The 13,108-nt window shown below is 51.8% G+C and overlaps 1 protein-coding gene across 1 annotated transcript in view; it reads right to left on the bottom strand.

Annotated features, from left to right (window-relative positions):
- FAT2 (FAT atypical cadherin 2) overlaps positions 1–13,108 on the bottom strand; it is a 54,802-nt gene that overhangs the window by 3,215 nt on the left and 38,479 nt on the right. Inside the window, exons 14-22 of the mRNA XM_035338583.1 lie at positions 11,974–12,363; positions 10,031–10,245; positions 9,250–9,387; positions 8,481–8,624; positions 8,175–8,372; positions 6,297–7,104; positions 5,482–5,627; positions 2,841–3,282; positions 260–413 (exon numbers count right to left, since the gene is read on the bottom strand). Coding sequence (XP_035194474.1) covers positions 260–413; positions 2,841–3,282; positions 5,482–5,627; positions 6,297–7,104; positions 8,175–8,372; positions 8,481–8,624; positions 9,250–9,387; positions 10,031–10,245; positions 11,974–12,363 — 2,635 coding nt within the window. The remainder of the gene's footprint in view (positions 1–259; positions 414–2,840; positions 3,283–5,481; positions 5,628–6,296; positions 7,105–8,174; positions 8,373–8,480; positions 8,625–9,249; positions 9,388–10,030; positions 10,246–11,973; positions 12,364–13,108) is intronic.

Raw genomic sequence — 13,108 nt, 5'->3', positions numbered from 1 at the left:
GCGGATGACACCGAGCAGCAGAGCAGCCTCTGGGCCTGGTTACTTCTCCAGCTGCAGATATTTGGCGAGCACTCGCTGACATTTAGTGTAGGGGAAACGTATCCAGGCGGTAACATTCCTGGTGAGAACTCCAAGGTCGTATTAACCATAGGGTTGGGGGCCAAAGCCAAGCACTGTGATGCCCAGTGATAACAGGCACCAGTAGGACATCGTGTTCCCAGCCCTCCACGGGAGCCCTCCTGGCCTTGCCAGACCTTACCTTTCGCCCAGGTACCAGTCGGGGCAGTGGCAGGAGTAGCCGGTGGCGGAGAGGACGCAGGTGCCCCCATGCAAGCAGGGCTTGGAGTCGCAGGGGCTGTCCCCTAGCTCACAGCGCTCACCAGAAAACAGCCCGGAGCAGATGCAGGTGTAACCTGGAGGGGTGAGAGGGTGCCGTAAGGAGACCGCATCCGCACGGAGGAACTGGTGAGAGCAGTGCCCAGCACTGATGGCACAAATGGAGGGCCTAATCCAGCTGACCGAGCACAGGCGCTTGGTGCTGCTGGATGTTTGTGGGGCACCCAAACCATCCTTGGAGGGCTGGCGCCTACGTTACAGGACCTGGAGCGGTTGCTGGAGGCTTTGGGCACTGCAGAGCTGTTCAGAGAAGTGAAGCCTGCCCTCTCCGGACACAGCCCCTCTCCTGCCAACACACAGCTTTACTGCACGGAGAAACTGGGGGACAAACCCGGGTGAAAGGAAGGGGAGCCTGGTGGGCTGCATCAGCATTTCTGGCCCTGCTAAAAGCGATCCCGTGCAACCTATTGTTCTCTGCAGCCTCTGTCCTGCGAGTCCTGGCGGTGCGAGGCGCCTGTCTCGGCACGCCTGGCTTCTCCTGCCTGCAGGAGGTGACTGGTCGCAGCCAGAGGAACCCAGCATACCTGGGGACGTGGAGGGGCTGCTGCCTGGGTTTTGGGCTGCAGTTTCGTGTAGCCCTAGAAAGGGGAACACGGGAACATCCCTGGCTCTGCTGAGCTCCTGCCAGTCCCTCTGCTGGCGGTGCTGTGCGGGAAGGTCAGGCTTGCCACGCTGCAGCATGCTCCAAGTCTTGGCTGCTCAGCCACGAGCCAAACTTCCCCACTTTAGAGCGCAGTGCGAGCAAGGGCAGACCTGTTCCCACACGCGTGCCAGGGGCTGTGCAGCCAGGACGTGCCGGCGCTCGCTCGGCAGGTGCTGGACATTGCCCGTGGGGCTGCGTGCGCACACACACACACACGTGTTCCTGGGCGCGGGGCTCGCCTGCGTTCACCCTGTGCTCCTGGTTGATGTGGTGCCTGGTTTGGCTTTGACCCTTTCGGCACAGACACGTTCTCACATGGCTCGTGGCCCACCCGGGCTCGTTTGCCCAGACGTGCCTTAGCCTGTGCGGGTAATCCCGTGCCTGTGGTCCCCGGGCAGAGCCTTGCACAAACTCGCGCTGCGTGCCCGCGGTGTCCAGCAGTGAGCCCGCGGGGCTGCAGGAAGCTGCACACCCCGGCTAACCTCACAGCTATGCCTCCCTCCGGCAACCCCTGGCCCAGAGAAATGCCCTGTACGATCCTGCTGGGGCTGCATCCCACAAGAACCCGGCTGGGCAGCTGGCTATTTGCAGGGGAGGCCGTTCATGCTGGGAGAAAGCTATGGGAAGGGTGCTGGGTGATTTTTAACGAGGGAGGGATTTTTTTTTTTTTTTCCCCTTTGTATCCTTTCTGCAAAGCTTCCAGGTGCTGCCTTGACCCACTGCAGAAGTGAGTTTTCACCTGCAGGGCTTTGAGCCTCTTCTAGCCCAGCCAGAGGGAATTTCCAGGCGGAGGGTTGCAGGGGTAAGGCTGAAGCACGAGGGCTGGCCGGGCTAACCATTCGGTGTGGACAGCTTACGTCAAACGAGTTCACCTGAGCCAGGCAGCTGCTGAGTCGGCAGGGCTGGGGATCTCGTTCCCAGCGGCTGCGGGCAGGGCAGGAGGAGCTCTGCTCCCTCCTCTGGTCCTCGCTTGCTCACCGGGCAGGGTTTGGGCTTTGGCAGCCGGCCTGAGGAGCGCAGAGCTCCTGCCCCACGCCGCAGCCTGAGAAACACCCCCTGCCCTGGGGGTGCCCGTCTTGGGCGATGGGGTGCTGTGGGGTGCAGCCCCACTGCTGTGCTGGCAGCTGGGATGTGGGTTCAGAGGGCAATGGCATAAGGGGGGAGCTGGGAGGGGGTCCTTGCCCTGGGACCACCACACATGAGCCCTGTTTTTGAAGAACTGGTGGGAGAAGCCCTCTGATGGTGGAATGGGCAGTGGGGAGCGTGTCTGGAGCAGAGCCTGGTGCCAAACCTCTGCTGAGCACCCGCACCCCGCGTTAACCTGCCGCTCTCGGATGTGAGCTTGCTGTTTTCCCATATCCTTTCCCATAGCCCCAGGGAGTCACCGAGTGCAGTGGGAACAGATGAAGATCTTGGCTTGTTTCTGCCCAGATACCATCGCTGCATGATCCCATCTCGCCCAATTCCGACCTCACTAATGGCTCCTTAAGCAAAGGGGATGTAGGGGGGGGAGGGTGGAATTTCTATTTGCGTCTGAATTTTTGGCAAAGGTGCTCTCTCCTAGGTCATGCATGCTCCTTAGAAACGTGCTCCTGCCCCCTGGGCCATGGCCCACTGCTGAGAGCCAGGAGGATGATCTCATGGCCCCGGCTGCTCCTGCGCTGAGCCAGCTATCCCTTGAGTTCCCCGGGGACCGGGGGCCTCTCATTCACGAAGCCCCTTGCACAGGGACAAACGAAAAAGTTGTGGTTTTCCCTTCCCTCATTGCTCCCCTGTTGCTCTGCGTAGGATATCCACGTACCTCCTCCGTGTGTTTCGGAGCACATCCCGTTGTTCAGGCACGGATTGCTGCTGCAGGCACCGGTTGGGGAGCAACACTGCTTTATCCCCACCTCCTCCACCACTTCCTTGGATTGCCCTTTCCCGGGCAGGAGGACCACTTCCCTGCCGTTGATCGCAAGCACGTCCAGGCAGCCCCTGAACCCCCGTGTCACTCTCTGGGACTGGAGGGGCTGCCGGAGGCCCCCAAAAAGCAGGTCTCGTCTGCCCCGGGAGATGCCACAGGTCCCCGGCAGCTGGAGAGAGGCGTTCCCCAGGCCGTCGATGAGCAGGCGGACAGACGTGTTCTTCACCTCCAGGAAGACCGAGTGCCACTCGCCATCGCTCACGAGGCGCGAGGAGGAGAGGTTCCCGGTGTAGCTGCCCCGGCAGCTGTACCCGAGGTGAGGCACCCCGTTCACCACCTGCAAAACACATCCCCGGGGTCCCAGTTAGCTGCGGTACACGTGGGTGGTGGCTGTGGGGGCTCTCTGCATTCCTCTTGCTCCTTATTCCCCTCTCTCCCTGCCTGAGCGTTGTGAGTTAGGATGGATCCCATTTTTTAGGCCCCAAGAATTAACAGCTAAGCAAATACAGCCCCTTTATTTTACAAACCACCTTCATCTTGCTGGCACAACTTCGCCCATGGCCCTTTCCTGCAACCACTGACCACGGGGAGGGAGGGAAGCTCACCTTTCCACATAACAGGGCGCAGAGCCATGCGATAGTGCTGCTGCAGCTGCTCACCCTCTCTCCCCCCTTCCCAAGCCTAATCCGAGCCCTGGTATTCAGGCTGTCCTAACTCCATCACCAGGCACAGATGGGCTCTTGTTCTGGGCCACGTGGCCTTTATTCTTTCCTCACTGTCTCACTAGTGGTGGGGAAGGAGCTGGAGTGGTTCCCGCTTTGGCATGGGTGAGGGATGCTGAAAGGACCTCGACGAGCAGCAGCACCTGGCAACTTTCTCTGGGGGAGGCAAGGAGAAGGCGGGAGGCAGAGAAAGGGATTCCTGTTGTACCCAGCTCCTCACCAGCCTGCCAGAAACCCAGGCCAATGCTGCTAATAGGGGCTGCAATCCTGTCCTTGCTCTCCAGCAGATGGGAGGGAGACAATCAAGTTATTGAGCTTCCAAAAGCAAACCACGCCACTGCCTTCTGCACTGAACTGGGCCATCAGGAATTCCTGTCTGTAACCCAGGATTCCTCTTTAAAACTCATGGAAGAAAGAGGAAGGAAGGTTAGCTGTGTTGTTTTGGGGTGAATTCAGGGGTAAATCCCTTTTTCACCTTTTTTCCCCAGTGCTCTGTTGATAAGAGCTCTTTCATAGAAGCCAAGAGCCCATGGAGAAGGAGAAAAAACAGAACAAGACATTCACAGAAACCTGCAGAGTTTGCTGTTGGGAATCCCAAGCAGATGAGATCTCCACTGGGGGACATTAGAGATGAGGAGCGGCGATGCTTGGAAGAGGCTAGAGCAAGAGGTGTGATTATGGGCTACATCAAACTCTAAAGGAACCTACACCTGGTATGATCGGGCTACTCTGGAGGGGCCAAATGCAGAGTGGAACATCAGTTCACTCTTAGAGAAGTCTGTGGTATAAATACGGCCCAGCGGGAGGAGAGAGCACCCGCCAAAAGAAGCAGGGGTGACAAAGGGAAGGGAGAACTGGATGCAGCCGGCACGCGCCGTGGAAGGGCCTCAGGGCAACGTGTGTGTAAATCACTTTGCACGATTGGCAGGCGCACCAGAGAGCTTTGTCACTTTGCTTTATCTGGAGGAAGGTGATTTCACTTCAGATGGGTCTGTAGATTGGGCTTATCGATTTCTGGGGCTGGGAGGTAGCTGAGAACTCGATTCCCTGGAGCAAGAGCTGATGGACTGCCAAGTCCTTCCCAGTGTGCCTGGCTTGCCATCCTGTCACTGCATCCTGCTTCTGAATACTGGTAGAGCTTAGCAACTGGAAGAGCGATGACATGTCTACCCTTGGGAGAAGCTGTCTTCTTTACCAAATCTACAAGCAATCGGCTAAAATTCTTTCACAGCTTTGTCTCATACCTAGAACAGGGCAGTCCACAAAGCTTAAAATCCTGAGGGCTTCCTTCAGTTATTCAGGACCCTTCTTTAGAAGCTAAATTTCTCTCATCAAGGTCTCTGCTTTTGTCTTTAATGGCTAGGGCTGTGACAGCAGGAGCTTCCAACACGTACCTCGGGTAGGTCTCTGGGTGTTGGCCACTGCACAGCTTCCTGTCTGTGTTGGTCCTTTGTAGCAGTGGGAAGAGAAGTGTTTCAAAATAGGAAGGTGGGATTGCGAAACCATGAGAAGGGATGAGGGAACTCAGGGACAGGATGAACACTTGCAGGTAGATTTGCAGCGTGTAGATCACAGTGTGATTAGTCTCGGGGATAAGTCTCAGTAAGCTGGTAAGTACATCCCGTGATCTTGGTCTCCAGTTAGACCAATTTTAATTGGCGGGGACTATACAAAACCCCTATTCTTTATTCATCTGCTTTTCTAGATCAATTACTAGAGATATTTACTACTGCATCTTCTTTCGCTGGTTCCCTTCCCTGAAACAATAAGTGCTTTTTACACTGGAAAGAAGCCCTGCATGTTGTGATCCGTACCTCCAACACGGCCTGGTCAGTCCCGTTGGCGGCGAACACAACAGCGTGCAGCTGGTGGGTCTTCAGACGGAAGTGCATGTGCCAGGACCCCGCCTGAGAGTGCTGGTACCAAATGTAGCTGTGGCCCCCGAACCTCACAGCCGTTCCTGGAAGCAGAGTGAGCGAAAGGTCTCATCTTTGTCACATTTTGAGGCTGTATGCAGCCTTGCCTCTTTTCCCAGCTGGACACCACAAGTGCCCAGCAACAATCCTGCCCACAGCAACCCACGTGCAGCTGCACTGTAGCCCCCATTGCTCCCATTTGGTGCTTCCAGTATTTCTTTTGGGTACACAACAATAAGGCAGTTCTGCAATAGCAGCCCTGCAAGTTCTGTCCCACAGCAGCTTCTGGGTGCCCTCAGAATGGTCGGCAACACCCTTGAATTTCCTCTTCCTTTAGTGTCTTTATCTTAGCCTACCGTATCTCCCTACCTTTCCTGCCCAAGTGATGTGTTAACCTCTATAGTCTCATTACTTGAAGCACTCTAGAGTACACATAACAAATATGCTCTGCTTGCCTTCCCTGGAATTTATCAGCTAGTCTCTATTTTTCTGAGCCTAGAATAAACACAGGAGCTCAAAGATTGAAAATCTAATCATTGAGCTTTGTTACTCACTAGGTATGAGTGACTTGAGTGACTTTTGCCAATGAGATAGATATTACTGTTGCTTAATTAAATGCTACAGGAGATTCATACCAAAAATAAATAAAAGATTGAATTTTTCAAGCTCTAAGAGGTTTATACTGTGGCGTGCTACCAGGAAGGACTGCTCACCGTTGCAAGAACAGATTTGCTCCAGGCTGTGCCGCGGGGTGAGGACGCTGAGTCGGGCAGTGCTGTAAGTAGACATCATGCCTGGATCCAGCTGGATGGTCTCCTTGCAGACACGGTGGGCACAGTCTGACCCATGGCACGGCACGTGAATTGCCTTCTTCATCCGCAGTCCGACAAGCTGGTCCATCTCCCCAGCTGAGACGGTGATCTTGTTTGCAAGCACCCGAGGCTCGTACAGGGAGCCGTGCGGCTCTCCGACGGCCAAGAGCAGCTCCACCCCATCAGAGGTAGCCGCGGGCTGTAGGCTGGCCATGTGGATGTTCTGGCGCCGGGTGACAAGGATGTTTCCTAGAAACCTCTGCAAGTTGCGCCAGTGGTCCCCCACGAACTCCTCCGGGGAGAGGTGTCGGAAGTGCAGCACCACTGCCTTGTCCAGCGCCTCCTGTGTGAAGCACCACACGTGGACGTTGACGCTGGTGCTGGTGGTGAATGTGCCATCGCTCACCGTCACGTTCAGGAGGTAATGGCCATGGGGAAGCTTATCCCCAGCAATGATCTTTCCATCTGCAGCCCCGACAGAGAAGCGTCCCTCCCGGGGCACTTCTGCCACCAACGTGTACACCAGCGTGTCGTGGGGGTCCCGGTCCGTGGCGTGGATCTTGCCCAGCACACCGCCTCGGAAGGCTGCCTCGTTGGTGGTGATGAATATCTCCAGGGGAAGGGCAGAGGGGGCGTACTGGCTCTGCTCAGTCACTTGGATATTTATGAATGCCGATGAGGACAGGGGAGGGATGCCGCTGTCGGAGACCTGACAAAGAAAAGAGAAGGACCTGTTACAGCCCTGTGCTGCTTGCTGTCCCCTGAGGGGCTGAGGCTTTGCCAAAGGACACTGCCCTTTGCACAGGCAGCAATGGGGGGGAGCTCTCAGGCAGCAGGCTGGGAATGGAGAAGGAGCAGGAAAAATTGGCAGCAGTGTTGGACCTCTGCCTGGGGCTGGCTTCCCGAGGGAAGCGGCAGTGTGCCTTCCAGCCTGGAGACTGATTGAGTCCTTCTGTTAGTGGTGGGGTCGCGCTCATTTCCGTGTGCTCATCAGCAGCTGAGGCACACCTGAGTGGCTCTGATTTCCTGAGGATTAATCATCTTTAGAGCTGCTGCCAATCTCTGGTGTTCCATACGTAACCGGGTGTACAGAGATAGATAAAAGCAGTTACGCATGTCGACACATTTGCTCACCTTCCGGACTATTTAAGCCCATATCCCACCTCCGACAATGTCTGTCTAGCATGAGCCAAGGAAGCTCAGAATAGAAAAATGTGAATAATCAGATTATAGGATAAGTCTCTCCCTGATTTTAGGCAGTTAGTGGTTGAGGTTTATAGTAATAATAGTACCTAGCTTTTAGAATGACTGCTATTACTGAAGAAGTATGTACCTTCCATGTTATTATCCTATTGTTTGTAAAACACTATCCTTAGTGATAACATTGAAAATTAATTAATTTACACTGCCACAATAGAAACCCTCAAAAAGAGGAGCTTAAATCACTTCTAGGATACTTGGAGAAAATTTGCAGGACCAGATCTAGGTCTCACTTTAAACTGCTAGAATTATGCTGGGAAAAGCATCTGCCTAAGGACACTGCTGCCAGAGCATTTCTCATGATCATATTAACTGATTTTATCAATGCAGAGGCTGGTTCCCATCTTCTTGTGGGCAGACTTTGCAGAGCAATGAGCTCTGGACCTGGCTCCGAGCTGCAGATTTTGGATTTCTCCAATACCAGGGAACTTCCCATCCAGCTGTGCCATTCTAATCTCATTGTGTTGCTCCTGAACCCTGCAGGGCGTCCAACTGCCAGGACAGAAAGGCAGGCTTTACCTGGACTTGTAAAAGGTACTGCTCTTTCACTCTTCTGTTCAGGATGGATGATGTTACCAGCAGACCATTTTGGGTGACATCAAAAGCCTTCCCGTCATTGCCCTGTGTAATCTGGAATGAATACGGTGGCCCATTTTCTGGGGAGTCTCTGTCACTCATGATCAGCTCCAGGACGCTCGTACCCACGGGGGCATTCTCCTGAAATGCAGGAAGATGCTAGTGAAGAAAGACAAGCAAAGAGACAAGGCCCGGGGGATCTCATACTGCTCCTAGGGCTGCTGGATAAGGAACAGCCCCCCGGCTTACCTGCACCACCACGCTGTAGTTGAGCTGGAAGAACCGGGGAGGGTTGTCATTGACATCAGACACATGGACACGCACAGCGACATCGCTGGACTGAGCAGGGTGGCCGTTGTCCGTGGCTCGAACTGTCAGGGAGTAGCTGGAGATCTGGAGGATTTATAGTACACGGTCACTTGGAGAACTGGAAGCAGGTTGGCTTTTTCACATGCACCTTTTACTCTGCTGCAGCTTGTTAAATAGCTTTGCCCTCAGCTAGGGGTCTCCATCCGTAAATCAGCACCTTGCTGAAGAAAATCAGCCTCACAGCAGCTGCAGAGCAGGGAAACAACTTGCAAAAGATGGATGAGACCCAAGCTGGGCAAACATCTGTCAGCAGTGGTTTGAGCTGCTACTGCTTTATGGAAGAGATTGTCCAGATGGCCTTTCCAGCCCCTGCCCATACCTATTTTCTGTAATGCTCTGATGAATATGAGCATAAACCAGCCAAATTGGTTTCCATTTTGGTGCTGATTCTCACCCAGACAGCTTGGAGCACTGATAGAGCAGACCCCAGCCCAGAGCTGTGACCACTGAAGTCTGTATTGCCTTCTCTAAAGCCCACCCTTTCTACACCTATGGGTCTAGAAATTAAATGAATGAAAGAGTTGCCTTCTGCTTATGCTATTACCAGTAGATTATTCAGAAAACAGCAGGCAGCTGAATATACTGTGCTCCCTTGGGCTTCTGTGACACATCTGTTTTAACTTTCCTGTTTCCATTTTCTTGAACTCACCTCCTCCCTGTCCAGATGCTTGGCAATGCTTATCTGCCCGCTTTTGGGTTGAATGGCAAAATGTCCCAGTGGGTTCCCTTCCACAATTGAATATGTGATCTGGTTGTTCATCGCTCCATCCAAGTCGTCAGCTGACACCTGTTAGAAGAAAAAACAACTAGGACTCCTGGCCCCCGAGGGCCTGGCCATGGGGGAATCCCCAAGGATGTGACCTCTTTGTCATTTAAGCATATTGGTTTGATTTAAGGGTATTGGCTTTAAACGAGGAGAAGGAAAGAAGGTGTTTTACATCAGTGTCATTCATGAGTTTTCTCTGGGAAAGAAATAAGCAAAGCTGCAGCACTGGCTTTCTCCTTGTTCCTTTCCTGAGTTCACCATCCCTGTGCTGGTAACGCCGGCTGGGCAGTGGATTCCACATGGCAATACCCTGGACTCCACTATTCTGCACTAGGGAACCCCCTGCCTTCCCCAGGCCTCAGGGGCATGGGCTACTGGCAGACACTTCAGCTCTTCTGGGAGATCATCAAAGTTCCTGAGCTCTCCTTAGGTTTTCCCAGCTTTCATTCAAAGGTGCCCTCTGAAGCAAAGCGTCAGTCCCGTCTGTGGGCTGCTGGGAAGCCTTGCAATCATCCTTTTAAAAGTCATGCCTAAATCTTAGGTGCTGAATATCACAAACCCACTGAACTAGCTGTGTCCAAGGCAGAGTAAAGTGCAAAGGAAGAGCAAATAATGCATAGTGCAAGTAAGAGAGGAGGTAAAGACAGCGGCTTTGTAATCATACCGTGAGGATGATTTCTCCAACTGCAGCATCCTCCCGGATATCAGCGATGTAGGGGTCTTGGATGAACTCTGGTGCATGGTCATTAATGTCAGTAATGTTGATCACCACCATGGTGACATCACTGAGAGAAGCTGAGCCCTTCCTTGTGCCCTCAATGGATAAGTAATACTCATGACTTGCTTCAAAGTCCAAGCTCCCATTTATGTATAAGGCACCTGCATGGGCAGATGGACAGAAAAGGACAGAAGATACTTTAAATAAATGGTACATGAGTTTTTTTTTTGGAATACTGCAGGTCTACCGAGATGATTGCCAAAACTGCCAGCTGGTAAGGTGCTGTTGATCTGGCTTTGACCTTCTCTGGTTAAGGCAGGATATTGAAGTCATGGCATCACATAAAACAAGCTGTAATTGAAGTGATTCTGCCATAACCTGCCTGTGTTTGGTATCAGGCGTTTGAAGAGGTGAAACAGCCTCTCGTTCTGGAAGGTCTCCAGGAGTCTTGATTGGAGGAGATCTGGGACAAAATAGGATGAGATTCCAACAATGCTATCAAAAGCTGTGACCAAGGCAGTAGCACAGCACCACTCACCGGTGTCATAGGCAGGATGAAAAGGTGTGAGATGTAGATGCAGAATTGTACAGGAGTAAAATTGCTGTATGGCAAGGTGTTGTGATTGGTAACCAAGGTTTGGGATGTAGTATAGAAGGAAAAAGGAGGCTGTTATACTCAGAAAATGATTGAGGAACAAGGAATAAAGACGTAAATTGAAAGAAAATTTAAAAAAAAGGAAAAAAAAAAAAAAAAAGGAAAGTGACACAAGGACACAATGGGTACTCAATGTTTTCCTGGGTTCTGCACTGCAAATGTCACAGAATTATTCCCTGGAAATGACACTGCTTTGGTGTCTTTTAAGGCATACATACTAATGAGAAGATCAGTTTGGAAAAAGTAGCAGGAACCTTGAGGACAGGGAAGCTGGGAAGGTGCTGTAGGTGAGGGTGTTACAGCCAAGAGCAGAAGGCCATTGAGGATGCAGCCAGTGCTTGTTCCAGGGATCTAATGCTGGCCTCGTGATAACAGCTCTTATCAGATTGCTGTGCAAATAGAGCAGTGCTTTATTTGGCTGGTAAACCTGTCTCAACACCTGCTTGTGGTTAATGGATTGGTAATAGCCACATTTATTGAGTGCTGCCTAATAAAAGTGCCTGTTAGCCTGGGCTGCAGGTACCTCAAGGTACGATGGAGAGACTTTTTAAAAGAAATCACCTTCCCCAGCTTTTTGAAGTGGAAAAATTTCCCCATCCTAATCTCCACGTATTCCTCTTTCTGACAGGCCCATCTCAGATCCCAGACATGTAACAGCAATCTTTCCATTAATTTCAGGAAGATTTGGGTGACACTTTAAGTGGTTTAGCTGACAAATTTAGTGTAGAAGACTGTACTCCCTACCCCCATGCTGTACCCTCTGTAGGGGCAGAAAAGATCTGTGGCCAAGACTGACTGCTTGGAAACATCAGGGGAAGCTCTTTTAGAAAACGGAGCATTCTAACATTGTCCTTTTCCCCCAGCCCCTTCCTCTGACATACAGGTACACAAACGTGAAGAGAATAACGGAGATGTTAAACAGAGGCTGGGAAGATGAGAGGTGAAGGAGAGCAGGGAGAGAGAGGGGTAGAAATGAAAGATGGTAAGAAAAGACCTTCAGAGAACTGCAAGGGGAAAAGAAGGAGATGAAAGCCTGAGAACTGTTTAAGGATCAGCAAAGTGGGTGAGGGTGAAAGGCATAAAAACAGTGAGTGCAACACATTAAAGTGGCTAAAATCAGAGGAGAGAAGAGCAGAAGTGCAAACTAAAAGGAAAAGAATCAGTGAAGGAGCATGCAAGGACAGCCTTTGATGTTGGGTCCACCTGGACATGCTTGGGCATCAGAATGTCTCACCTGTATTTGAGTTGAGCTGAAATTTCCCGTGGTCATTGCCGTTCACAATTTCATACTTGATTTCTGTGTTTTCTGTGTTGTCCCTTGTCAATGCTGACAAGTTGAGGACCTCCGTACCCACAGCCACATCCTCCTGTACCATAGCCACATATTCAGGGGCCAGGAAAACAGGCAGATACTCATTTAGGTCCACAACAGAGACGGTGACAGTGCCGAGAGCAGAGAGGGGCTCTGGGGAGCCCCGGTCGGTAGCACAGACTGTCAGCTCAAAGGCGGAGTGCTGCGAGTCCTTCAGGGGCTTTTCCAGCCGGATCACCCCCGTGGTTTCCTCAATTGAAAAGTGTCCATTGGCCGAGTCAGAGAGGGAATAGACCACCTCGGCGTTGGGACCTGGAAAGATAAGGGACAGGCTGTGTTAGTTCATGGGTAGGAATGCTGCTGGTTTAAAGGTTTTTTTATCCAGTAGGAATGTAGGTACCTCAGTGACCTAAAATTTCTAGTGAAAAATGGAGGCTGCATGAACACCCCCTTCCAAGGTGCCCCTGTCCACCTGCAGGTTCAGACATCTAGCCACCTTCAGCACCAGCCATCAGCATCACCTGTCTGTGTTTACTTGTGCTTCTAATCCCCAGTCTTAATCCCCATGATTTTAATTGTTATTTTCCTTCATCTCTGCTTCCAAAGCAGATAAATATCATCTTGCTTTTATACTATCGTAAGCTGAGTCTTTCCTGGAGAGGTTTACTGAAAGATCCTTTCTTAAGAGCCTTACATACATACATGGAATTATTTTGTTTTCAGAAGGACCTCTCCATCCATACCATCGACCCTCTCCACATACAAATCTCCTTTTCTCCTTATTGTGCCCATTCTCTTTCTCCATCTTTGGTACAACTTTTGTCCAGTTTGGAGCCCGGACAAACTGCATGTCACAGTTTGTGCTGTGCATCATGATTACAATTTCTGAGTTTTTCCCCAAAGTCTTTCTGTTTCTACAGTTATTGCACTTCCTACAGCATCACAAAAGTGCTGATGCCAGCCTGCTAACCTAGGACATGTCAGTGATGAGATCTGGGCATTTCTTTGCCGAGATTCAATCATCTGTGCCCAGTGCTGCAGCCCTTTAAGATTTAAA

This window comes from Oxyura jamaicensis, chromosome 13 (assembly GCF_011077185.1).
Source record: "Oxyura jamaicensis isolate SHBP4307 breed ruddy duck chromosome 13, BPBGC_Ojam_1.0, whole genome shotgun sequence".
Taxonomy (NCBI): domain Eukaryota; kingdom Metazoa; phylum Chordata; class Aves; order Anseriformes; family Anatidae; genus Oxyura; species Oxyura jamaicensis.
This window is presented reverse-complemented; position numbering and strand designations above follow the sequence as displayed.